This window comes from Bufo bufo, chromosome 1 (genome assembly GCF_905171765.1).
Source record: "Bufo bufo chromosome 1, aBufBuf1.1, whole genome shotgun sequence".
NCBI classification, from domain to species: domain Eukaryota; kingdom Metazoa; phylum Chordata; class Amphibia; order Anura; family Bufonidae; genus Bufo; species Bufo bufo.
Genome location: NC_053389.1, coordinates 184,204,300 through 184,230,857, shown reverse-complemented (window position 1 = coordinate 184,230,857; position 26,558 = coordinate 184,204,300). Strand labels below are relative to the sequence as shown.

The 26,558-nt window shown below is 41.0% G+C and overlaps 1 protein-coding gene across 1 annotated transcript in view; it reads left to right on the top strand.

The window, feature by feature from the left end:
- LOC120998620 (otogelin-like protein) overlaps positions 1-26,558 on the top strand; it is an 88,656-nt gene that overhangs the window by 22,361 nt on the left and 39,737 nt on the right. Inside the window, exons 6-26 of the mRNA XM_040429385.1 lie at positions 2,878-2,985; positions 14,911-15,094; positions 15,289-15,338; positions 15,638-15,792; positions 15,886-16,012; positions 16,190-16,364; positions 18,340-18,440; positions 18,822-19,043; positions 19,491-19,668; positions 20,572-20,649; positions 20,762-20,811; positions 20,919-21,063; positions 22,754-22,864; positions 23,163-23,304; positions 23,955-24,098; positions 24,249-24,386; positions 25,431-25,532; positions 25,628-25,735; positions 25,942-26,098; positions 26,191-26,217; positions 26,316-26,465. Of these exons, the coding sequence (XP_040285319.1) occupies positions 2,878-2,985; positions 14,911-15,094; positions 15,289-15,338; positions 15,638-15,792; positions 15,886-16,012; positions 16,190-16,364; positions 18,340-18,440; positions 18,822-19,043; positions 19,491-19,668; positions 20,572-20,649; positions 20,762-20,811; positions 20,919-21,063; positions 22,754-22,864; positions 23,163-23,304; positions 23,955-24,098; positions 24,249-24,386; positions 25,431-25,532; positions 25,628-25,735; positions 25,942-26,098; positions 26,191-26,217; positions 26,316-26,465 (2,652 nt within the window). The remainder of the gene's footprint in view (positions 1-2,877; positions 2,986-14,910; positions 15,095-15,288; positions 15,339-15,637; positions 15,793-15,885; positions 16,013-16,189; positions 16,365-18,339; positions 18,441-18,821; positions 19,044-19,490; positions 19,669-20,571; positions 20,650-20,761; positions 20,812-20,918; positions 21,064-22,753; positions 22,865-23,162; positions 23,305-23,954; positions 24,099-24,248; positions 24,387-25,430; positions 25,533-25,627; positions 25,736-25,941; positions 26,099-26,190; positions 26,218-26,315; positions 26,466-26,558) is intronic.

The window sequence follows — 26,558 nt, the reverse complement described above, 5'->3', positions numbered from 1 at the left end:
TCATGCCTCTCCTGCAACCTGCTAACCATCATATTCTCTATGGCTGCCTCCATCATGCCACCACCTCTATCATGCCACTGCTGCGGCCTGCCAACAATCATCTTTCGTAAGGCTGCTGCCTCCATCATGTTGCTGCCTGCTAACATGCACCATACGGCTGCTGCTGCTCCTCGCTGCTAATGCTGTACTGGTACCACTAATAATGCAAAGCTTCTGTCACTGCTACCACTACTACTACTATTACTCATAGACAGCCATTCTGCTACCTTTTATGTTTCATGCTATGCTGCACTTGCTGCTGCTAATTTTGCGGCTCCATGCCACTATATCCGTACCCTTTCCACATCAACACTGCACTGCTGCTGCTCCCAATTAAATGGGAGAATTTTTGTAGGCTTGTTCGCAACAAGCCACTTTTTCTTTTAACAGTTAACACTTGCATGGACAGGCATTCTGACCCTGTCAAGGCAGCGTTTTTGGACGATTCGCACCCCAAGACACTTTTTTATTTATTTTATCCTATAAGACCATGTGTGTTTAAAAACCATCTGCCCCCGATAAGGGGCAATTTTTGGAAGCTTTGGAATATGAAAAAGCAAAACACAGCACAGTTGTGTTTTTAAACACGCTGTATGTTAACAATGTCAAATGTATGTATTTCAATGTCACTCAGACATTACTTAATATTGCTGTCATTGTAATTGAGAGCTTGGGGAGGGAAAAAGAAAAAAAAATCATAAAAAATAAACCAAAAGAGATATCCCATTTTCGTACAAATGATGGGTCCTAGGAGGCTAGAGGGGGTTATATACCAATTTTCAGGGCAATTGGTGCAACTTTGTTTCGGCCTGAACAGAACTTTTTCAAAAATTTGCCAAATCGAACTGAATCTCGGGTGGTTCCCTCATCTCTACTCACAATCAGTTGGTAATTTGTACATACATTTCCGGAAGGAAAATCAGGGTACAATACTTCATTCTTAGTCACTGGAACAATATAATGTCTTGGTTTTTTTAATTCATACCTTGGTTTGTATACATGAAAATAGTCTTTTGGAGATAGAAACGCAACTGTATAACCAAATAGAGTGGGCTTCACAGGCTGGTACAGTGGTCATAATGGGAGATTTTAACTTCTCAGACATTGACTGGGGTCATGATTCTGCCTCAACAGCAAAGGGGAGAAAATCCCTCAACTTGCTGCAGGACGACTTTATGGGCGAGTTTGTAGAAGCTCCCACTAGGGGTAATGTTCTGTTGGATCTGGTAATTTCTAATGATGCAGAGCTTGTTGGAAATGTTACTGTTCGAGAAACACTAGGTATTAGTGACCACAATATAATTATATTACCCGTAAACTATAAGAAGCAAACTCTGTCAGGCAGAGCAAAGACACCGAATTTTAAAATGGCTAATTTCCCTGGGTTGAGGGCAGCATTTCAGGGCATAGACTGGGAGCAGCTGCTGTCACATAATAATACTGAGGATAAATGGGAGAGCTTTAAATCCACATTGAGTAATTGTACTAAAATATTTATTTCCTTTAGGTAACAAGTATAAAAGGCTAAAATACCCCCCCCCCCCATGGCTTACAGCTACTGTAAAAAGGGCAATAAAAGACAAAAAAAGGGCATTTAAAAATACAAATCTATAGGCTTGTAATTGGATTGAAAACTGGCTGAATGACTGCGTCTAGAGTTGTGGTCAATGATTCCTATTCAGAATGGTCCCGGGTTATAAGTGGTGTACCCCAAGGTTCAGTGGTGGGCCCTCTATTATTTAATTTATTTATTAATGATATCGAGGACAGGATTAATAGCACCATTTCTATTTTTGCAGATGACACTAAGCTGTGTAGTACTGTACAGTCTATGGAAGATGTCCATAAACTACAAGCTGACCTGAACACTCTGAGTGATTGGGCATCAACTTGGCAAATGAGGTTCAATGTGGATAAATGTAAAGTTATGCATCTTGGTAGTAATAATCTCCGTGCTTTATATGTCCTAGGTGATGTAACACTAGGAGAGTCACTTATAGAGAAGGATTTGGGTGTCCTTGTGGATGGTAGATTAAATTACAGCATACAATGTGAATCAGCTGCTTCTAAGGACACAAGGATATTGTCAAGCATTAAACGAGGCATGGACTCGCGGGGCAGAGATGTAATACTACCACTTTACAAAGCATTGATGCGGCCTCATCTGGAATATGCAGTTCAGTTCTGGGCACCAGTCTATAGAAAGGACGCACTACAGCTGGAAAAAAGTACAGAGGAGAGCGACTAAACTGATAAGGGGCATGGAGGGTCTTAGTTATGAAGAAAGATTAAAAGAATTGAATTTATTTTGTCTTGAGAAGAGACGTTTAAGGGGGAACATGATTAACCTATATAAATATATAAATGGGCTGTACAAAAAATATGGTGAAAAGCTGTTCCATATAAAATGCCCTCAAAAGACAAGGGGGCACTGCCTCCAACTGGAGAAGAAAAAGTCTCCAGAAGCGTCAAAGATTCTTTACTGTTAGAACTTTGAAACTGTAGAATAGACTTCCTCAGGACGTGGTCACAGCAGGAGCAGTGGACCGTTTTAAAAAGGGTTTAGATGAATTCTTAAAAGTAAACGACATTAATGCTTATGAAAACGTGTAGAAATCTGAGTCTCACTTCTTTCTGGGCTTCGCGTCCCCACCTATCCCTTGGTTGAACTTGATGGACTTATGTCTTTTTTCAACTATATCAACTATGTAACTATGTATGTAACTGTAGAGGTGTTGGGATAATTTTATATTAAATAACAGACTATGGGAATTTGAACTATAACCTAATGTATTTTTGGTTATAAAATAGAAAATTATTATTGTAATTCTTCAACAGATCTATTTGATTTGAAAGGAGGCAAATTACAGTTGGGTGATGTCAAAGTAGTGGGTGATGCCAATCTTGGGGGTTTCACTGGTCACCAATCTGGAAAAATTAAGTTTGGTAATGGTGTGGTGACTAGTGATGAGCGGCAGGGGCAATATTCGAATTTGCGATACTTCACGAATATTTAGGCAAATTTTCGCCAAATATTCATGATTTTGTGATATTCGTGAAATTCTTTTCGATTGCACTATTTTGCGCGTGTGCACCTACGCACGCACGCATGCATGCACTATTAGCTAATAGCTACATAAGTGATGAAAATGGTTGGCAGCAACTTTTGAGATGGTGAGGAAGAACTCCTGATCACGGTAAGTAATTGTACATTACAGCACTATTTTAGATTTAAATTCCACGCATGTCATAACAATAGCTTTATATGCAGATAGAGTTTTTCAAAGTATTCGAGATCGCGCAAATCGCCACTATTGATTCGAATATTTTAGCTCATTACATACAACTTCACCTTTAATCAGGTCTGACAACATAATACTGATTATTGAACTTAGTATTGTTGGGACATCACAGGCTAACTCTATAACCTACACTACACCCTGCACTGGACCCTATCAGCTAAACTACAGTATTCCCTACTAACCTACACTATCTAGCACTAACTATCTGGGTTATATATTTCAGCTAACTAACTCTATAACCTACACTACACCCTACACTGGACCCTATCTGCTACAATATGCCCTAACTAACCTACACTATCTAACACTAACTATCTGGATTATATATTTCAGCTAACTATCTGTATAACCTACACTACACCCTGCACTAGACCCTATCAGCTATTCAGCTATTAGCTATTACTATCTAGCACTAACTATCTGGATTATATATTTCAGCTAACTAACTCTATAACCTACACTACACCCTGCACTGGACCCTATCAGCTATTCTGCTACACAATTCCCTATTACTATCTAACAGTAACTATCAGGATTATTTATATGCCATTTGGAATGTAATTTGAAAAAGGACAGCACAGTATTCAAGATCCTCTCTCTCTCACATGAAACTCCACAAAATGGCTGCTGGGGAGTGTCTTAATTTATATAGTGAAGGGGTAGGCAACTTTTCTATTGGTTGCTAGGGATGTTGCTAAGCTGTGACAAAGCCTTCTCATTGGCCCACAAGCTAGAAGAAGGGAGGGATGATCACTTGATGTGTACTGTGTTAAAAAAAAAAAATGAATATTCGTCATTACGAATATGTAGCACTATATTCTAAATATCCGCGAATTATCGAAGTGCCGATATTCGCGATAAAAATTCGTATTACGAATATTCGCGCTCAACACTAGTAGTGACAAAAATCTTTGAAATGAATGGAAAACATGAAATTACAGGTGGAATTGATATATGTTCTGAACAGCATGCGGATGGAGGAAAACATAAGTTGATAATAATGATAACTGCAGGTGTTGGGGTCTTATCATATTAAGGCCTCCTGCACACGACCGTTGTGTGCACCCGTGGCCGTTGTGCCGTTTTCCGTTTTTTTTCGCGGACCCATTGACTTTCAATGGGTCCGTGGAAAAAACGGAAAATGCACCGTTTTGCAGCCGCATCCGTGATCCGTATTTCCTGGCCGTGAAAAAAATATGACCTGTCCTATTTTTTTCACGGCCAACGGTTCACGGACCCATTCAAGTCAATGGGTCCGTGAAAGAACACGGATGCACACAAGATTGGCATCCGTGTCCGTGATCCGTGGCCGTAGGTTAGTTTTTATACAGACGGATCCGAAGATCCGTCTGCATAAAAGCTTTTTCAAAGCTGAGTTTTCACTTCGTGAAAACTCAGAACCGACAGTATATTCTAACACAGAAGCGTTCCCATGGTGATGGGGACGCTTCTAGTTAGAATACACTACAAACTGTGTACAAGACTGCCCCCTGCTGCCTGGCAGCCCTGATCTCTTACAGGGGGCCGTGATCAGCACAATTAACCCCTTTAGGTGCGGCACCTGAAGGGGTTAATTGTGCTGATCACGGCCCCCTGTAAGAGATCAGGGCTGCCAGGCAGCAGGGGGCAGACCCTCCCCCCCTCCCCAGTTTGAATATCATTGGTGGCCAGTGCGGCCCCCCCCCCTCTATTGTAATAATAGGTTGGTGGCCAGTGCGGCCCCCCCCCTCCCTCTATTGTAAAAATTCGTTGGTGGCACAGTGTGCGCCCCCCCCCTCCCTCCCTCTATTGTAATAATTCGTTGGTGGCACAGTGTGCACCCCCCATCGGCCCCCACTCCCTCTATAGCATTAACAACATTGGTGGTCAGTGTGCGGCCTCCCATCTCCCCCCCCCCATCATTGGTGGCAGCGGAGTTCCGATCGGAGTCCCAGTTTAATTGCTGGGGCTCCGATCGGTAACCATGGCAACCAGGACGCTACTACAGTCCTGGTTGCCATGGTTACTTAGCAATAGTACAATAGTAGAAGATTCATACTTACCGGCTGCTGCGATGTTCGTGTCCGGCCGGGAGCTCCACCTACTGTTAAGTGACAGGTCTATGCGGCGCATTACTAAATGAACTGTCACTTCCCAGTAGGAGGAGCTCCCGGCCGGACACGAACATCGCAGCTCCCAGGTAAGTATGAATCTTTTACTATTGTACTATTGCTAGTAACCCGCTGCCACCAATGATCGGGGGGGGTAGATGGGAGGCCGCACACTGGCCACCAATGTTGTTAATGCTATAGAGGGAGGGGGGGCCAATGGGGGGCGCACACTGTGCCACCAACGATTTATTACAATAGAGGGAGGAAGGGGGGGGGCGCACACTGTGCCACCAACGAATTATTACAATAGAGGGAGGAAGGGGGGGCGGGGGGGGGCACACTGTGCCACCAACAAATTATTACAATAGAGGGAGGAAGGGGGGGGGCGCACACTGTGCCACCAACGATTTATTACAATAGAGGGAGGAAGGGGGGGGCCGCACTGGCCACCAATGATATTCAAACTGGGGAGGGGGGGGGTCTGCCCCCTGCTGCCTGACAGCCCTGATCTCTTACAGGGGGATATGATAGTACAATTAACCCCTTCAGGTGCGGCACCTGAGGGGTTAATTGTGCTGATCACGACCCCCTGTAAGAGATCGGATGCTGCTAGGCAGCAGGGGGCAGTCATGTACACAGTTTGTAGCAGGGATGGACTGGGACAATAAAGTGGCCCTGGACTTCAGCCAGACCGGCCCACTTTATTTTTCCCAAACACACTAAAAAAAAAACATAAGTAAAAACATTCCACTGTAAGTATAAGTATGTTTCCATCTCCTCTGTCATCTACTATCTCATGCGTTATGTCTTCTCCTCTCTCTAATCCTCTGTCTTTTTTCAGAACTTCTCTCTCTTGTCTACACTCATGTTCCTGCTCATCTCCTCTATCGTCTTCACATTCATCGCCTGCCTCATGCTCCCTCTCCTCTCCACTCTCCTCTATTGTGGACCCAGCCTGAGAATAGACATATAGTAAGTCACAACTGTAGGCTAAATATGTTCCATAAAGTCCACAAATCTGTATGTGGTTTAAGAAGGAATAAATAATAATGTCTGACTTACCATAGCAGTCAGGCCCGCACTGCTCTCAGCTTTTGCGGACGTTCCAGCAAATAATGCATCTAATTTTACACATTTAGTGGCATCTGCCTCAAGTGCTTGCCTTTTTTTGTCTCTTAACTTCTCGGCTCCTCCCTTACGTTTAGTCTTGTGTTTTAACATGTTTGTTGTTGCAAGTCACACCTAATGGCAATAGGTAACACTTGTTGTTAACCTTACTTGCTGACGCTGTGGTGGTGGCACTGAATTATCGCTGTACTCGTACACTTTCTCGTTCCTCCTCGTTCCTCCTCGGCGGCGCTGGCTCCGCCTCCTCTTGTTGCTTGAACGGGCTCGGCTCCTCCCATACTCCTCCTCTCCTCCCGCATACGGCCGTGAGCGTGACCCCTGAGATACCTCACGTCGCTGGGAGGTGATCAGGGCCGCTCTAAACATAGGAGGAGGCGGAGCCGGAGGGAAGTGGCAGGCCAGCGCAGCTTGATGGACGCCGGTCATTGGCTGACGGCGCCACCGACGCCAGCCGCCAGGTAAATGAATCAAAATCACACAGAAAATGACAGTGATTGACAGCCGGCCCATAATTCGATCGGCCCACCGGGATTCTCCCGGTACTCCCGATGGCCAGTCCATCGCTGGTTTGTAGTATATTCTAACTAGAAGCGTCCCCATCACCATGGGAACGCCTCTGTGTTAGAATATACTGTCGGAAATGAGGTTTCACGATCTAACTCATATCCGACAGTATATTCTAACATAGAGGCGTTCCCATGGTGATGGGGACGCTTCAAGTTAAAATATACCATCGGATTGGAGAAAACTCCGATCCGATGGTATAAAAGGGACTCCAGAATTTACATTGAAAGTCAATGGGGACGGATCCGTTTGAAATGGCACCATATTGTGTCAACGTCAAACGGATCCGTCCCCATTGACTTGCATTGTAATTCAGGACGGATCCGTTTGGCTCCGCACGGCCAGGCGGACACCAAAACGACATTTTTTTCATGTCCGTGGATCCTCCAAAAATCAAGGAAGACCCACGGACGAAAAAACGGTCACGGATCACGGAAAAACGGCACCCGTTTTTGCGGACTGCAAAAAAATACGTTTGTGTGCAGGAGGCCTAAGTAATCATCAGAAGGTTTCAATACCATATACAGTATAGTAATTGACACAAAGTGTAATGCCTAGTTCAGGGTCTGGGGGGCACTGCATGAGACAGGGATTTGTTCTTTAACCCTTTCAGGACCAAGCCATTTTTCACCTTAAGGCCTCATGTACACGACCGTTGTGTGCATCCGCGGCCGTTGTTCCGTTTTCCGTTTTTTTTGCGGACCCATTGACTTTCAATGGGTCCGTGGACAAATCGGAAAATGCACCGTTTGGCTTCCGCGTCCGTGATCCGTTTTTCCAGTCCGTGAAAACCTGTCCTATTTTTTTCACTGACAACGGTTCACGGACCCATTCAAGTCAATGGGTCCGTGAAAAATCACGGATGCACACAAGATAGGCCTCATGCACACGACCGTTTTTTTTTGCGGTCCGCAAAACGGATTTCCGTTGTTCCGTGATCTGTGACCATTTTTTCTTCCGTGGGTCTTCCTTGATTTTGGAAGGATCCACGGACATGAAAAGTGAAAAAAAAAACTAAGTTAAGTTTGCATTGAAAATGATAGGAAAAACGGACACGGATCACGGACACGGATCACGGACGCGGATGACTATCTTGTGTGCATCCGTGATTTTTCACGGACCCATTGACTTAAATGGGTCCGTGAACCGTTGTCCGTGAAAAAAATAGGAAAGGTCATATTTTTTTCACGGACTGGAAAAACGGATCACGGACGCGGAAGCCAAACGGTGCATTTTCCGATTTTTCCACGGACCCATTGAAAGTCAATGGGTCCGCGAAAAAAAAAGGAAAACGGAACAAGGGCCGCGGATGCACACAACGGTCGTGTGCATGAGGCCTTATCCAGGCCGTTCTGAGATTGTTTTTTCGTCACATAATGTACTTCATGACACTGGTAAAATGGAGTCAAAAAATTTCATTTTTTTAAATAAAAAAATACTAAATTTACCAAAAATTTGGAAAAATTAGAAAATTTCCAAGTTTCAATTTCTCTACTTCTATAATACATAGTAATACCTCCAAAAATAGTTATTACTTTATATTCCCCATATGTCTACTTCATGTTTGGATCATTTTGGGAATGACATTTTATTTTTTGGGGACGTTACAAGGCTTAGAAGTTTAGAAGCATTTTTCAGAGAATTTCCAAAACCCATTTTTTAAGGACCAGTTCAGGTCTGAAGTCACTTTGTGAGGCTTACATAATTGAAACCACCCAAAAAAGACCCCATTTTGGAAACTACACCCCTCAAGGTATTCAAAACTGATTTTACAAACTTTGTTAACAATTTATGTGTTCCACAAGAGTTATTTGCAAATGGAGATGAAATTTCATAATTTCAATTTTTTTGCAAATTTACAATTTTAATCAATTTTTTCCAGTAACAAAGCAAGGGTTAACAGCCAAACAAAACTCATTATTTATGGCCCTGATTCTGTAGTTTACAGAAACACCCCATATGTGGTCGTAAACTGCTGTACGGGCACACGGCAGGGCGCAGAAGGAAAGGTGCGCCATATGGTTTCTGGAAGACAGATTTTGCTGGATTGTTTTTAGACACCATGTCCCATTTAAAGCCCCCTGATGCACCCCTAGGTTAGAAACTACAAAAAAATGGCCCCATTTTGGAAACTACGGGATAAGGTGGCAGTTTTGTTGGTACTATTTTAGGGTACATATGAATTTTGGTTGCTCTATATTACACTTTTTGTGAGGCAAAGTAACAAAAAATAGAAATTCAGAAATTTCATCTCCATTTGCCATTAACTCTTGTGGAACACTTAAAGGGTTAACAAAGTTTGTAAAATCAGTTTTGAATACCTTGAGGGGTGTAGTTTCCAAAATGGGGTCATTTTTTGGAGTTTATACTCTAGGGGGGCATCGGGGGGGGGGGGCTTCAAATGGGACATGGTGTGAAAAAAACAGTCCAGCAAAAACTGCCATCCAAAAACCATATGGCGCTCCTTTCCTTCTGCGCCCTGCCGTGTGGCCATACAGCAGTTTACGACCACATATGGGGCATTTCTATAAACTACAGAATCAGGGCAATAAATATTGAGTTTTGTTTGGCTGTTAACCCTTGCTTTGTTATGGGAAAAAATTGATTAAAATGGAAAATTTGCCAAAAAATAGCTGTTTTGCCACTGTTTTTATTTTTTATTATTTACAACGTTCATCTGACAGGTTAGATCATGTGCTATTTTTATAGAGCAGGTTCTTACGGATGTGACGATACCTAATATGTATACTTTTTTATTTATTTAGGTTTTACACAATAATATCATTTTTGAAACAAAAAAACATGTTTTAGTGTCTCCATAGTCTGAGAGCCATAATTTTTTCAGTTTTTTGGCGATTGTCTCAGGTTGGGTATCATTTTTGCGGGATGAGATGACGGTTAGATTGGTACTATTTTGGGGTGCATATGACTTTTTGATCGCTTGCTATTACACTTTTTGTGATGTAAGGTAACAAAAAAATAGCTTTTTTGACACCGTTTTTATTTAATTTTTTTTACAGTGTTCACCTGAGGGGTTAGGTCATGTGGTATTTTTATAGATCAGGTTCTTACGGACATGCCAATACCTAATATGTCTACCTTTTTATAATTTATCAGGGTTTTACACAATAATATCATTTTTGAAACAAAAAAAAAATCATGTTTTAGTGTCTCCATAGTCGGAGACCCATAGTTTTTTTTATTTTTTGGGCTATTGTCTCATGTAGGGGCTCATTGTTTGCGGGATGAGGTGACGGTTTGATTGGTACTTTTTTTGGCGTACATGCGACTTTTTTAATCACTTTTATTACCTTTTTTGGAAAGTAAGGTGGGCAAAATTTCAATTTCCTCATAGTTTTTATTTTTTTATTTTTATGGCGTTCACCGTGCGGGGAAAGTAACATGACCGTTTTATAGATCAGTTCGTTACGGACGCGGCGATACCTAATATGTGTAGTGTATTTTATTTTTTTAATTTTTATTCAGTGATAAATGTGTTTTTTTTAAACTTTACTTTTTTCACTTTTTTTCACTTTTTTTTGGACCCAGACCCACTCGGTTCTTGAAGATCCAGTGGGTCTGATGTCTGTATAATACAGTACAGTACAATATATATTGTACTGTACTGTATTTTACACTTTGTCTGAACAGATCTATGCCGTTCAGCACCATGGACAGCAGGATGCCTGAGACGGCGTCCTGTTGCCATGGGAACTTTCCCCGTCTGCTCAGTACTGGTCAGAACTGCGCAGACGGGGAAGGGTAAGGACGGGGCTGTCTGGGGGCTCTCTCCCTCTCCCATCGGGGGGCTGCAAAGGCACAGCAGCCCCCCGATGGGAGAGGGAGGGAGCTCCCTGAGCTGTTAACCTTTTCCATACAGCGGTCCGTACGGACCGCTGTATGGAAAGGGTTAAGCGGCTGACATCGCATCACTGATGTCAGCCGTTTATACCAGGGTGTCAGCAATGTGCTGACACCCTGGTATACCCACTACACGCCAACGATTATTCAAGGGGAGGCGGGCGAGGGATCGCGATCCCGCCTGCCGCACCGCCTGCGAGACCCCCCCTGCACCACCCGCCGGCATAAAATCATTCAGGGGTGCAGGGGGGTTGAAAAATCTTTATTTTGGACATTCTAAAGTTTCTGATCCCCGCGGAATAATGCAAACGCTTGTATCCGTTAATAGCGGATCCGTTTGCATTATTTATTAAAAAAAAGTGTAAGTCAAAACGGATCCGTCCTGACTTACATTGAAAGTCAATGGGGGATGGATCCGTTTTCAATTGCACCATATTGTGTCAGTGAAAAACGGATCCCTCCCCATTGACTTACATTGTAAGTCTAGACAGATCCGTTAGGCTCCGCATAGTCAGACGGTCACAAAAACGCTGCAAGCTGCGTTTTAGTGACCGTTTAAAAAACGCAATTAAGGCCAAACGCAGCCAAATTTATGCATTCTGAACGCATCCTTATCCATTCAGAATGCATTGGGGCTTAACTGAGCTGGGCCGCTTGTGAGAGCCCTGAAACGGATCTCACAAGCGGACCCAGAAACACCAGTGTGAAAGTAGCCTTAGAAAGCTGTTAGTCTGGCCAAACGGCTTTGGCTCAGTATCCCCATCCCAGTGTCTTTTTGTGGTCACTTGTGGAGTCTGGCAGAGTCTGTCTTACTGACCACTGGTCCCTATCTTTAGATTTAGATTGGCAGAGTCTCTCCTACTAAACACTGGTTCCTATATGCAGACAATGAGGAGCTCTAACTGCTCTCCTTATATACAGTTTCTAACTGAATTAGAACTTACTATTGGAAAGGGTGGAAAAGCACGGCCTAAAAAAAAACAATGTTGCAATTTCAGTGTGTCATATACTTGAATAGAGTTTCAATACAAGTGTATGGTAATGACTACACAGTTTTCACAAACTTAAACAAGCTTAACCAGGCAGTCAAAAGGACAGTGCATCTGTGTGTCTTTTCCCCCTGCTAAGATTTGCATAATCCCTTATAGTAACAGTGGAAGATTTCTAACTTCTCAATGCATAACTAGAAAGTGCCAAACTCTCTCAGTAATAGCTGGCTGTGCATTAATCCTTTCCACAGCACAGTGCAAATACAGTTCAATAACAGTGCTAATTAATAGTGTTGATCACGAATAATCTATTTGGAAATTTTTTATTGCGAATATCGGCACTTCGAGAATTTGCGAAGATGTAGAATATAGTGCTATATATTCGTAATTGTGAATATTCTAGATTATTTTTTTTATCAGTAACCTCCTTTCTTGCTTGTGGGCAAATAAGAAGGCTGCAATATCTTTGTCAGAGCTTAGCCACATCTCTAGCAACCAATAGGAAAGTTGCCTACCCCTTTACTCAGGGGCGTAGCTAAAGGCTCATGGGCCCCGGTGCAAGAGTTCAGCTTGGGCTCCCCTTCCCTCAGTGCTTTGTGGCCAGGGGCAGGGAAGCACATAGCATTTCTGCTGCCTGAGGCAAAAATTGAAACGGCACACTACCCCCCTCTCCATAACAAATTTTTGACCTTACCCCTTCCCTCCAGTTAGAGGTGTAACTTGACCAGCATACACTTTTTATAATAACAGTGTCTTATTATGCACCGCAAGGGTCTTTGAGCCCAACAGGCTCCTGGGCCCGGTAGCGACTGCTACCTCTGCACCCCCTATAGCTACGCCCCTGCCTTAACTTTATAAGAAACTCCCCAGCAGCCATTTTCTGCTGTTTTTTTTGCAGTTCTGCGAGAGAGAGAGCAGTGACATTGCTGTGCTCTGTGCTTTCATCTGGATCCTATTCATTATCCAATTACATTGGATAGCTAGTTAGCTCATATATATATATATATATATATATATATATAGTACAGATAGTTAGTGGGAGATAGTCAGTGTAGGTTAGATAGTGATATAGTGTAGCTGATAGGTTCCAGGTGTTAGGTAGTGTGATAGGAATTACTGTTTCTCTGCTGTCCATACATATATGGTACAGACATAGCGTAATGTCACAAAAATACTTAGTGCACCAATCAGTGATATCTACTCAGACCTGATAAAATGTGAAATTCCACGTATTGCACAAAAAATATGTGCATCATTAGTGCCAATTTGCGCAATCGCGAAAATAATGCCGAGATCACAAATTCTAGAATTTGTGAATTTATTGCGAATATTAAGCGAAAAATTTGCAAAATATCATGAAAACAATATATATACCGTATTTTTTGCCCTATAAGATGCACTTCCCCCCCCCCCCAAAAGTGGGGGGAAAATAGCAGTGCATCTCATGGGGCGAATGCTGCATTTTTACAAATTTTCAATGATACGCCGCGCCGTGATGCCGTGTAGCTAAGAGGGAGGAGGGGCTGGGGGCCGGCATCTGCTTTTATAATGATAGCGGGGCCCGTGCAGTTACTGTATTCTACTACACGGGCCCCGCTCACTGTATATAATCTTATCTATAATTGTAGGCATTGTTAATATATAAAAGTTCAAGGTAATCAGCGCCTGTATACCGTACTTACAAGCGCTCGTAGCAGAGAGGAGGGAGGAGGCAAGCCGGTAGTCACTACGACACGCGCCTGCGCCACCCACTTTATGAATGAAGCAGGCGGCGTGGGCGCATGACGTAGTAACTTATGCTGCCAGCGCCCGTCCTTCCGGCCTGCCTCCTCCCTCCTCTCTGCTACGAGCGCTTGTAAGTAATACAGGCTCTGATTACCCTGAACTTTTATATATTAACAATGCCTACAATTATAGATAAGATTATATACAGTGAGCGGGGCCCGTGTAGTAGAATACAGTCACTGCACGGGCCCCGCTGTCATTATAAAAGCAGATACGACCCCCACCCCCTGTATTGGGGGTCATTCCCACCGCAGGGACACTATTATGGGAGGGATCTGTGGATGACACATAGCATAAGATGCTATATATGTGTCATCCACAGATCTCCCCCATAACAGTGTCATCCACAGATCCCCATAACAGTGCCATCCAGAGACCCCAATAAGAGCCATCTAGAGATCCCCCATAACAGTGTCGCTCACAGATCCCCATAACAGTGTCACCCACAGATCCCCTATAGCAGTGTCACCCACAGATCCCCCATAACAGTGTCCTCAACAGACCCCCCATAACAGTGTCACCCACAGATCCCCCATAACAGTGTCACCCACAGATCCCCCATAACAGTGTCACCCACAGATCCCCCATAACAGTGTCACCCACAGATCCCCCACAACAGTGTCCTCAACAGATCCCCCATATTAGTGTCATCCACAGACCACCATTAGTTCAAAACCCACCAAAAGCACACATTTTGGTTCAATTTTTTTTTTTCTTATTTTCCTCCTCAAAAACCTAGGTGCGTCTTATAGGGTGAAAAATACGGTAATTCACCACATAGCGAATGTTTTTGCAAAATTCAGGGAATTAATCTTTCAAGTGGACTGTAAAATAACTGCTTCTGGGCAGCAGATTTTGTTATGTAAACAGCACTCTGCTGCCCACAGAAAAGGAATCTGTTCAGCTCTTCTTCTACAACAAGGAGCAAGCAATTACAGGGCTTTCCCGATAATCATATTAGGAAGTGTAAATCCAGCATACGTTCATGCTTTTAACTACCATTGTGTCTAACCATCATCAGTTATAGAACTCAGGATCTGTTCTTCAATTATTTAGGCTCTCATCCTAATTGTAAAGGGAGTCTAATATTACACTGAAAAACAAGTAATACATTTGGTATCATACATTTTCTTTTGCTATGTTCCACAACAGAGAAACCTAAGCCTGCTCAGGAGGTGAATCCCACTGAACCAGAGACCCCAGTTCAGCCTGAGGAACCAGTGATCCCCAAGAAAGGGGAACCTACTCCAGCAGTTCCATCCATGGGGAAATCTTGTACATTCAACCATGATTCTGTGTCTCATAGAGATACTGTAAAACTCAACTGTGTTACTTGGTATGTTACTTCTCTCTATATGTACTGTATATCATCTCCAACAGTGTGTAACTCCCAACCTTGTCCTTTATAGTCTCTTAACACCTTTAACTGCATGTATTTTGCCCTAAAAGCATTTTCATTACAGGTCTTCTATGGTTCATATTTGTGAAAATGTTATTATATTCAATTAAATCCATGTTTTTACTTTTTAGTACTTGCAATGATGGCTTACTGACCTGTGTGAAAAATCTGGACTGCCCAGGTAATTTTATTGTCTCTTCATCTCTTCGTTTCAGTCCTGTAAATCATTAATTTATTATTTAGAATACTCACTGGAATATATTTACTGTCCATATAATGCCTCATCATCCAGGACACAGACAGTATAGTCATTTTTGTGTCACCACTAGTTGACATTATTTCATTCCAACAAATACCTTAGGTCCGATGTATCTTTATGTGCGATTATAGGTTCTCTGTTTTACATAAATCCTCAGTCAAGTATAGTAAGGTTATAATAATTTTAAGGGCGTATGATATTCTGTGCATTCTGTATCTCAGGTGTCTGTTCAGTGACTGGTTTCCAGATGATTCGTACCTTTGATGGGACATTGTATGAAACGCCTGGAGATTGTAGTTACATTTTGGCTAAGACTGCAGCCTTCACAATCAGCTTGAATAATAAACCCTGTTCAGAGTTGGGTGGTAACAACTATGTAGGTATTCCATTACAATGGGGTACAAGAAAAGCCCCAAATTTTATTTTACGTTTGTCTGGTACCTTAATCTTTTTTTCGCCTCTGTTGTAGAATAAAGGTGCAGTTTGTATTGAATCTGTAGACATTTACATCCCATCGAAAGCCAGCATAAAACTCCTTAATGATGGAAAAATCTTGTCAGAAGGAGAAACCACAGTTCTCCCTTACTTCCTCATAGGTATGTAATTATAGCATTATGAAGGTCATGCCATCATCAGATGAAGACCTCTTCTAGAGATAGATAAACCTTAGTTGTCATTTGCTTTCATCAGTCCATCAAACATTAAGCTTCATAATATTAATGCCATTGCTTCGAATATAAATTAAGATATGAATAATCTGTCTTTCTTTCTAGACACTATTACTGTCATAAGAAGTTCTTCCACCTTCCTGGATGTGGTGAGCCCATTGTTTAACCTGCAGTATGACCTTACTCTTAACCGCCTATATGTTATCCTTGATGCCAGCTACAAAAACCAAACCAGTGGCTTGTGCGGAACTTACAATGACAATCGTAATGATGATTACAGGTAAGTTTGTTTCATTGTACCCCTTAACTAATATCTTACTCTAATATGTATGGAGGATGACTCTGGGCGGGTGGGGGTGAAGGAAAGCTGGTTCTACTTGAAGTGGCTCAATGGGTTTTTGGAAACTTATTTTCATGGGAAAATAGCATTAAAATTTGTTCATGTTAGCCAAAAAGAAGCAGGACCCACCTGAAATATGTTTTGGGGTTCCTGCCTTTTAGTACTTACAGAGCATGGTACTGGTTGGCTGGATAAGATGCCTTAGACACAGCTCATGGGGAGGGTAGTGCTTGCCATTGAAGAGACTCAGTGGGAAATAAAAGGCTCCTGGGAAAGATTTATGAACCCAGTAAATTTTTCTTTAGTTTTATTCCTCAATTCTTTCTTATGGTAGGGTTTAAAAAACATTTAGGGGGTCATTTACAATCAGAAATATGCCTATATTAGGCATATTTCTGGTGCAGATTGCGGCACATAGTTTTGTTATTCTGGCTTACATTTAGACCGGTGGTGGATGCGCCAAAGTTATGTATGCATCTAAAACGCCAGTCTTAATAAATGACTCCCTTAGTACTTAAATGAACACTCAAGGCAAACTGAAACACCTTGTTACGTTATGCCCAGAGTACTGCATGATGGTATGGAGCATGACAAGGGAATTCATTGAATCTCTGTCTCATGCACTGCCTCCTTAGACCTTGTCCTACACTAGAACACAGTGTACTGGTTTTGCCAGGAGTGTTCCTTCAAAGAAAGGTTTCAAGTTCCATTTCATGAAAAAACTAGATAGTAAGTGGCTCACCTATCAAACCGGAGATGGAGACGGTGCACACCCCACTGGCTCACCCTATGCTTGTACTACAATCAAACTAAGATAGAAAAGCACGGGGGGCACTCAATATCTAGCCATATGGACAACTAAATCCTTTTATTATACATCATAAAACACCTGGCTTAAAAATGCAATAAATACAATGAATATGATAAATATGATGCATGCAATAAATACTGGAATAAATACTAGGCTAAAATCCACTACTATAATGTTGCTGCGACTAACTATATGTATACACAATAGTTTACTGGTATTCTTGCACTTAATCCAAGTCCTCCTCCTTTCATTTCATTTCCAACCCGTGTATACAGTCTGTATGTTCACTCAATAGCGATGTTTATACAGTCAATTTGCTGAATGCAAGAAATAAATGACAGCGTAAGTGTTAGTACTTTACCACTCTCCGCTCATGTTCGGTCTTATCGTTTCGAGATGGATTCTTTCTTTTGTGGCCTGCCAGGACCTACGCAGCGTCCCACGTGATCCGTCCGTTTCCTCGTGGCGTCCCACGTGACGGACGGGGGCAGGTGGCAGAGCGTATCTTCTAGTTCCTAAACTTCTTCACCGCTGCAATAGTAAATGTAATTGGTGTGCCGAACTTCTTAATCTCCACACACTACCCCTATATTGGGGCCACACAGGTGGGGTCCAGGTTTTATTGCATGCATCATATTTATTATATTTATTGTATTTATTGCATTTTTTAGCCAGGTGTTTTATGATGTATAATAAACGGATTTAGTTGTCCATATGGCCAGATATTGAGTGTCCCCCGTGCTTTTATATTTAAGTTCCATTTCATACTGTTCACAGCTAGTATGGGAGTGATTCTGAGCTTTGAAGTTAAAGAGGCAGTCCTATTAGCGATTGACAGCTATCTCTGTTTGCACAGCCATAGAGGAAATCACTCCTTGACTTCATACCCAGAATGAGCAGGAATTTCAATGAAATAAAACACAAGTTTTGCTGAATCTTTTCCCACCAAACTATATATCCATCTGCTCAGATCATCCTGTTCTTTAATATGCTGCCTTCAGCTCAGACAGTATTTTCAATGTGACAGGTTCCCTTTAAGATGGGAATAATATTTAAATACCTCTAAGCTTTTTGTAAATTTTTATTTTCCTTTGTGCATTGCAGGAGCTCAAATGATATCACTGAGACTGTATCCAGCTTCTTCAGCAAATCCTGGAAGACACAATCTCAGTGCTCAGAACATGCAAAACAATTGGAAGACGAAGGTAACTGCAATATTATTGAGAATCAAAAATTTTAAAGGGTCACCTACATTTTTCGTAGGTACAAAAAACTTCACAATTGTAATTGGGATCTGTGTTACATGCATATCCTGTGAATAAGGGAATGTATCCAAATACCCTTGGTGGATCTGAAAGGATTCCTTCTTCTGTCTGGTGAAGCAAAAGTGGCCAAAATTATTCTATGAGTATATTTTGCCTTTGACCTACTGTAGATTTAGATCTCAGAGAACTTGATCTTGATGGGCAGGTGTCAAAAATCTTTGTCTTATTATAATAGTGTCTTATTATAATAGTGTCCTGTCTTATTATAACTGAATTGTTGGCTTACATGAGGTTGACCCATTTCTGTTTATTCTCTACCAGATAAAAAAGTTACTGCTGATTTGATCTGTTATGAAGCCTTGGAAAGCTCCATCTTTGAAGACTGTGCTCTTCTTATTGACACCCACTCCTACAAGATCTCTTGTGCCAATAGTGTCTACTACAATGAACAGATTGGGCTTTGTGCAGCTTTAGCAGACTATGCTTATCGCTGTGGCCGGGCAGGAATATTTGTTCCAGTTAGTTCTTCATTCTCAGACTGCAGTGAGTTTTATTGCTATTTTTGAAAAATCAACCAGTATTAATGCTTTCAGTGGAGAGATTGGAGGAGTTTTATTAGTACTATTACTCCAGTTTTCTGTCAATTAAAAAAATATGGCGTTTCTAAGCATTACAGCCCCCCCGAACTTTTATTATCCCAAAAAGCATGTTGTATCTCAACACCTTATGTTGGTTAGTAACATGCAGCATACAGTTCAAGCTACACTAGGAGCCAAGCATGGATACCTTAGCAGTAGCCGCAAAAAGGACTGATTAAGATAAGTGATTCATGTTTGATTTGCGTTTTCTTTATGCATGATGTGAACTAGTATGTGGCTTTCTCCACAAGCACAGAAAGGAATCATCTCAATAGTCATGATGTCTGTCAATGTTTAGTCGTAGACAAGAAATGCCTCCTAACCATCAATGTTTTTTTAATTACACTTTCAGCTCCGGCTTGTGAAGGGGATATGACTTTGATTACAGATGATACCTTTTCACAACAGGATTGTGCTGAATTCTCTTCTACACACCTTAAAAAAATTACATCTTCTATCCCACTGAATGAAGCTTGTGTCTGTCCTCCTGACCTATACTATGATGCATCTCTGAATAGTTGTGTGTTTGGGTAAGGGTACTTTAATATTAGCCTTATATGAGAATGAGTCATGTTGTGCAATAATCATGATTAGAGATGAGTGAAGTTTTGAAAAATTTGATTCGGCAGCTTTGTCGAATTTTGACAAGAAATTCCATTCATTAATAAATAATTTGTCACGAATCTCTATGTTAAAACCCTATTCAGTCAATCAATGGGATCGTTTTTAACAGCCGCCTAGACAGAAGTGCACCTGTCTAATGGCCATTAAAAGCGGTAATACACTAGTGCAGTATGGCCTTTTGGGTTTAAAAAAAATAATTATTCACCTCATCCACTTGGCTCATCCAGAGGCAGTCCACCCCTCTCTTGAGTGGAAAAAACCTGCCGAAGGACCTGGGCTGAGCGTGGTGATGTCCAAGCATAATCACGTGGTGAGTGACGTCATCACATCACTGCGTACTCCCAGCGTGATCAAGTGGTGATGTTATCACTGATGATGTCACCATGTGATCACTGGGAACGTGCAGTAACATCATGACACTCAGTGCAGGGCAGGTCTTTTCTACTCAAGAGAGGAGCGGACTGCCTCTGCACGGGCTTGTTGATGAGGTGAGTATTTTTTTACGTTCTTTCTAAGACCACTCTAGCCACCATTTTAGGAAAAACTATTGGTTACCACGAAGCACAAGGAAATTTGGCTTTGTGACAAATTGAATTTTTCCTAAACTTCGGATCAAATTCCTCTTCGGATGCTTTGATTCGCTCAACATTAATCATGATCTAGTATTGAGAAGGGCAACTTGTTCTCATCAATGAATTGCAGAAACCCAACCACTAGCCCAACGCTTGACTGAACACATACTATTATATATATATATTTATATATATCTGCATTATTTGTGACCATTCAAATATATTTCTCTCTTCCAGAGATTCATGTCCTTGTTACAACAATAACCATCTGTACAAGTTAGGCGAGACTATAACCCAGGCCGATGGACAAACATGGTAAGGAATATATTTACTGAATTATTCCAATTATTTCAGTAGACAGATAATGGTTATGGTCGGCATAAAAAAATGGTTGAAATTCTCATATCACTTTTGTTTTTCATTTTAGCCCTTGTGAGAGATTATTGCAATGTGGTGACCCAGAAATATCCCCACCAGGTGAGATTCCTTGATTTTGTATTTTAATAAGTCACAACTGATCTCATGATATATCATTATAAAATGCTTTGCTGTGGAGGTAACTTGCTTGTTTTTCATTTTGACAGAGGTGGAAAAGTGCCCTGAGAATGAAATCTATTCAGATTGTTTAGCTGGCTTTGGAAAGTCTTGTGAGCTCTCTTGTAGCAACTTGGCTATATTCGAAAACGGATGTATCCTTGAATGCATTCCAGGATGTGTCTGTAAATCTGGGTAGGTAAAATCAATACCCAAGATTTGTGGTCATGATAGCTCCAGTAATATGAAACTAGAAGGCCCATTAAGAGATCTTAATGTAAAATTACAGAATATAGGTAACTGTCATGAAGAGTTAACCTCTTCGCGAACACAGGCTTTTTTTTATTTTCTCAGGTTTTTTTAAACACCGCCTTCTATAAGCCATAACTTTTTTCTATGCACATTGCCATATGAAGCCTTGTTTTTGTACTTTCTTATGTCACTTTAATTAAACTTTAATATGATGTGTTGGGAAGCTAGAAAAGAAAAAATCTAAATGAATCTGTTGCCAGCAAATTCCCTATCAAACTGTTTACATAGACACATAGCTATAGTTCACCTGAATAAAATGTGTTTTTCCATTGTTGGTCAGTTCCTGAGTTATATTTTCTTAATATGCAAATTAGACCTTTGGTGCAACAAGGGCATCACCATTGCTCTTGTTGCACCAAAGCTCCCCTCCTTTCTGTGGCCAACCCCTTCCTTATTGCTTTGTGACTGCCTGGCCCTGTCAATCAAAGCAGTCGGGGAGGGGCTGCCCACAGAATGGAGCTTCGGTGCAATATGAGCAACGGTGACACCCTCATTGCACCAAATGCCTATTTTGCATATAAAGACCAAGTATCATAATTCGGGAATGGAGCCTCAAATCTAAAATAGAAAAGCAGCATTTTAACCAGTTAAACCACAGCTATGTGTCTATGAAAACATTTGGACAGGAAGGTTGCTGGTGACAGATTCCCTTTAACTTTACAGTAAAAAAGACAGCACGATTACAGTCAGTACAATACCAAACTTTTATAGATAACTTTTATATACTTCGGCCTAAGTGCTGTGTAAGGCTCCTCTTTAGTTTTATTAATACCATTTACTATAGTTCTATGTGTGACTTTTTGATAATATTTAATATTTTTGATAATATCTCTTGCAAAATGATTGGGTGCTATCGACAACAAAGACAGTTTTACTTTTAGACAGTTTCATAACTCTGATCCAAAGTTCCTATTAAGCCGTGCATGAGGCAGGACCTAATAGAAGCTTAACAACAGCAGGCCTGGGAGCTTTCACCATTCTCACAGCTACTATAGTAACTGAAAGGGAAAATCAATGGTGATTTTTTTAAGTCACCCTTCATTTGAATTCACAATTAAGAATATGTATATTATGAATGGGTTGTTACCTTAGGAAAGTCAGTATCCATAAGTCTTATCATGGCATGTGGAAGTGGAAGGTCCATTGCTTAAGACCCTCTCTGTTAGTCACAATGAGAAGCCATGACTTACAGCAGGTTCCATTATCGAGGAGTCCATGCAACAATGCATTAAATGGTCACCTATTTATTTGAATGGTAGGTATGTGAAACCAGATATCTCCTGCAGTGGTCACAAATATGCAGCCACCTTCAGCTTTCCAGTGGAATAACAGCCGATCACTGGGGGTTTTAGATGCCAGATGTACACCAATCAACTAATCATCAGATAAGAAAAGAGGTTGTCCAGATAGATGGAAGAACTCCTTTTAGGGATAGAAAAAGGGATTAGAGTATTATTCAATGTGAATATGTTGCTTAGTATAAACTAAACTGTATAATCTGCTGAAGGTTGAACACTGTTGGAGGATACAGAATGCAGAAAATGTGCTATGCTAAACTTTGCAATTATTTTAGTCTTCTGAGGAGCAGTGATGGAAGTTGCATACCACTAAATGAATGCCCTTGTGTCCATGGAGATGAGTTGTTTCAACCAGGAGAGACACTGGCCCAGGACTGTAACACTTGGTAAGCCTCTTGCGGTGTTGACACTTGTTGTCTATGACTAACACATATTAGACATATTAAACACATTTATTACTATTTCTATATCTAACCCTGGCAAATGTTACTGCACATTTTTGTTAAAAAATTATTCGCTGCTATATTTGCATATTTATCGATTCCTTAAGTACCTTCCTTTGGATTTTAAAATTGGTTCTAAATTAAAAAATGACCATAAATTTAATTCCATAAAAATAATTTGATTTAATAAAATACTAAACAAATTATCAAAAATTCCATGTTTACTTTATTTTTATTACAGCACATGTGAAAATGGAAAGTTCTCATGTACCAATAACCAATGTAACAAAGTGTGTAATGCTTACGGTGGATCACAATTCTTCCTTTTCGACAATGTCTGGAAAACTTTTACCACAGGAAAATGTGCAATTGTGCTAGTTGAGGTTAGTTCTAAAAATTGGGATTTTATATCTGTAAATAGACTGAAAATAATATTTCCTGAAGTGTTTTACATATAGAACAATATTCATAATGTCCCTCTCTACAGTAAACTATAAGAATATTAGTCACCCATAGGTTTTGTGAGATTATAAAAGCATGAAGCTACATGTTGTTACAGATTTAGTGGAACCACTGTGCCTAAAAATGGAAAACACCATGAAGGTGGAATCTATTCAGCAGAAAAAAACAGACTGAGCAAACACTTTGGTAGAGAAAGACTCAGGACAGACTTAGAACCAGACATTGTTGAACAGCTAAGGTCTGGCCACACACTTCAGACAGAACATACTCCAAACAGGCAGAACTCACGAACTAAATAGCAGAACTAACGAGCACATAATGGACAACAGGTGCAGATTTAGACAGATTCAGGCACAGACTGGTGAATTAACCCCTAATGAACCAGAATGGAGAGAGCACACGTCACAATAGAGCTATTCACACTCACAAGTAAACAGCGGCCAGTACGCACGGAACAGAGGCGGATGTGCACTGCCACATGGACATATAGTCCTAGGAACAATGGCACACAATGAACGGGCGTGTAACACAAATTCAAATATCTATATTTTTCAATTATTTTCCCTTCTAGTCTCGTGAAGATGAAAGCCCATTCTTCAAAGTTATAATGAAGAATGATCCAAATGCAGACATGGGAGGAGCTCTTCTTAAGAAGACTATCTACATCACATTTGAAGGAGCAAGTGTAGTGCTGAGTGAATTTGACACCACAGTGGTAAGACTTGTACAAAGCTGTCCAGTAAACAACATTGTCTTGAAGGGCTGAAAGACAAATAGAACACTTTAAATTCATTTTATTTATTGTAGAGATTGGTGTCATCAGATCTTTGAAATTACATAGTTTTTGGATGTCTTATATTTGCAGGCATATGAACTAGGCAGTAGGACTCAATTAAGAACTTACAGATCTGGATTCTATGTGGTGGTCCATTTCCTGGAGGGTCTTGCTGTGTACTATGACCAACATCTAGATGTTATCATTCAACTGGAACCAAAACTACAGGTATGTTACTACTAACTTGGATTTAAAAATTAAGGGGGTCATTTATATAATATAGATTAGGCGTATTTCAGTTGTAGATGGCGGCACAACGGTTAGTTACGCCGCAATCTACAACTTCTTTCCGCTCACACCAGGTCTGAAAAGGGGCTGTGGCAGGAGCAGGAAGGGGCTTGACCAGCTTCCCTGAAGAAATCATCTTCATTTATGCAGTTTTCTGGTGTAAATGAAGCCAGAAATCTACAGCAGTTTTGAGCTGTTGTATATTACTGGTTAGGGGGAACAGACTGCAGGAGAATGTACCTAATTTATGACAAGACATGCACCTCGTCATGAATTTGGAGCATCCTCTGGCAGTGCAGGGGATATCAATACTGGCACAGAAAGCGCCAGTCTTGATAAATCTCCCACATTGAATGTGAAAGCTATGGAGTGACAGTACCACCACTATACTGTATATGAGATGCAACAAATTGTTTAAAAGGAATCTGTCACCACAGTTCTGGACTATTAGCTGCAATAATACATAGCAGTAGTACTACACATAAGGAGACCAGATCGACATTTTTTCATTTTCCCACTGCAACAATTCCCCCATTGTTAGCACTGAATGCTGTGCTGAAATAAACAGCTTGGACTGCTGTGGTAACATAATGGAGAGGACTCCTTTGTGCATGCACAGCAGTCCTGACAATGCATTTTAGTGCAGCTTTAAACAAATCAATTTTCCCTGAAATGGCAGTAAAAATTACAAAAAATCACCTTACCTCATCCATTTGAACATGAAGAGGCCACTGCGGCAATCTTACTTGAAGACCCCCCACGAAATCTTGTGCGTGGTGATGCATGACGTCACCACGCTGACCAACTTGATGACATCATCACGCACCGTGCAAGATTTCGCGATGGATGTTCAAGGTGCTTCGCCACAAAGCGGGTTTTATTGTAAGATTCGCCGAGGCAGCGGAATTGAATTTTTAAGAACTTTGCTCATCTGTAGTCATAGACCATTGAGGACAGTTAACAACTTCTTTTGTTTGGATACAGGGCAAAGTTCAAGGTATGTGCGGTGATGCTGATGGAACCACCACTACCGAGATATCCATTAGTAATATGGCTCAATATGCCACTCAGTTCCTGTATGATGAGGTAGGTGACCATTCACACACATACATACTCACACAAACACACACTCTCACATACATACACATTTTTTGAATAACATTTTTTTCATTTTTGAACAGTGTCCTGAAGTGCCACCTCCCTCTCCTGTTACTGATAATCACAATACATTTGTGGAGAAACGATGCAGCCTTCTTAGGAGTGATGAGTTTTCTGAATGCAACACATTGGTAGGACTTGTTCTTCACTACTATGTTTGTGTTTGTAAATGTAATTTTTTAGGTATTCTTTTTATTACTAACCTTCAACAGAAATAAAGGTTGACAGCCTTGGTAGCCATGTAAAGTGAATGGTACTGAGGCTTTTTGTCATTTTAGAGGAGAACAACTTACATAAGATATAAAATACTGTAAAAATGTAATTGTTTTCCTAAAAGGTGAATGTGGAGCCTTACTACGTGGCTTGTGTTGAGGAAACAGAGGCCTGCACAGAGGGGGAAAGCTGTCTTTGTTTCTGCACTGCCTTGGCAGCTTATGCCCGTGCCTGTTGCCGCAAGGGTATCACCATTGAATGGAGAAGTCCTGACACATGCCGTAAGTCTTTTTTTTTCTTCAAAAAGTTGTATTATCGTGTTGCCTCTAAAGTTTTATTGATTACTTAAATGGTCTATTCTGCTTTGTTTCAGCATCTCCTTGTGAATATTACAACAGAGGTAAGATATAGCTTTTTACTGACTACCAGAACTGAATGATCTTAAAATTGTGTATTAAAGATGATGTCTCCTAATAATTGGAAACTTTTTGTCTTAAGGTGCTGGAGAAGGTCCATACCGCTTGGTAATGATGAACGGCAAAAACTTAGTGGCTGATAACAAGACAGTGTCACTGGAAGATGATACTCCTGGCAACTTGAAGGCTAGCTTCATGGTCACTCCAAGCCTTTATGTGGACCAACATAAGAGTATGTGAAAAATGTTTTCACAAATGTAATGTGACCTCAATGCTCAACCAACCCACAGAATATTTCATGTACAGCTTGAGTAACTAACTTTGA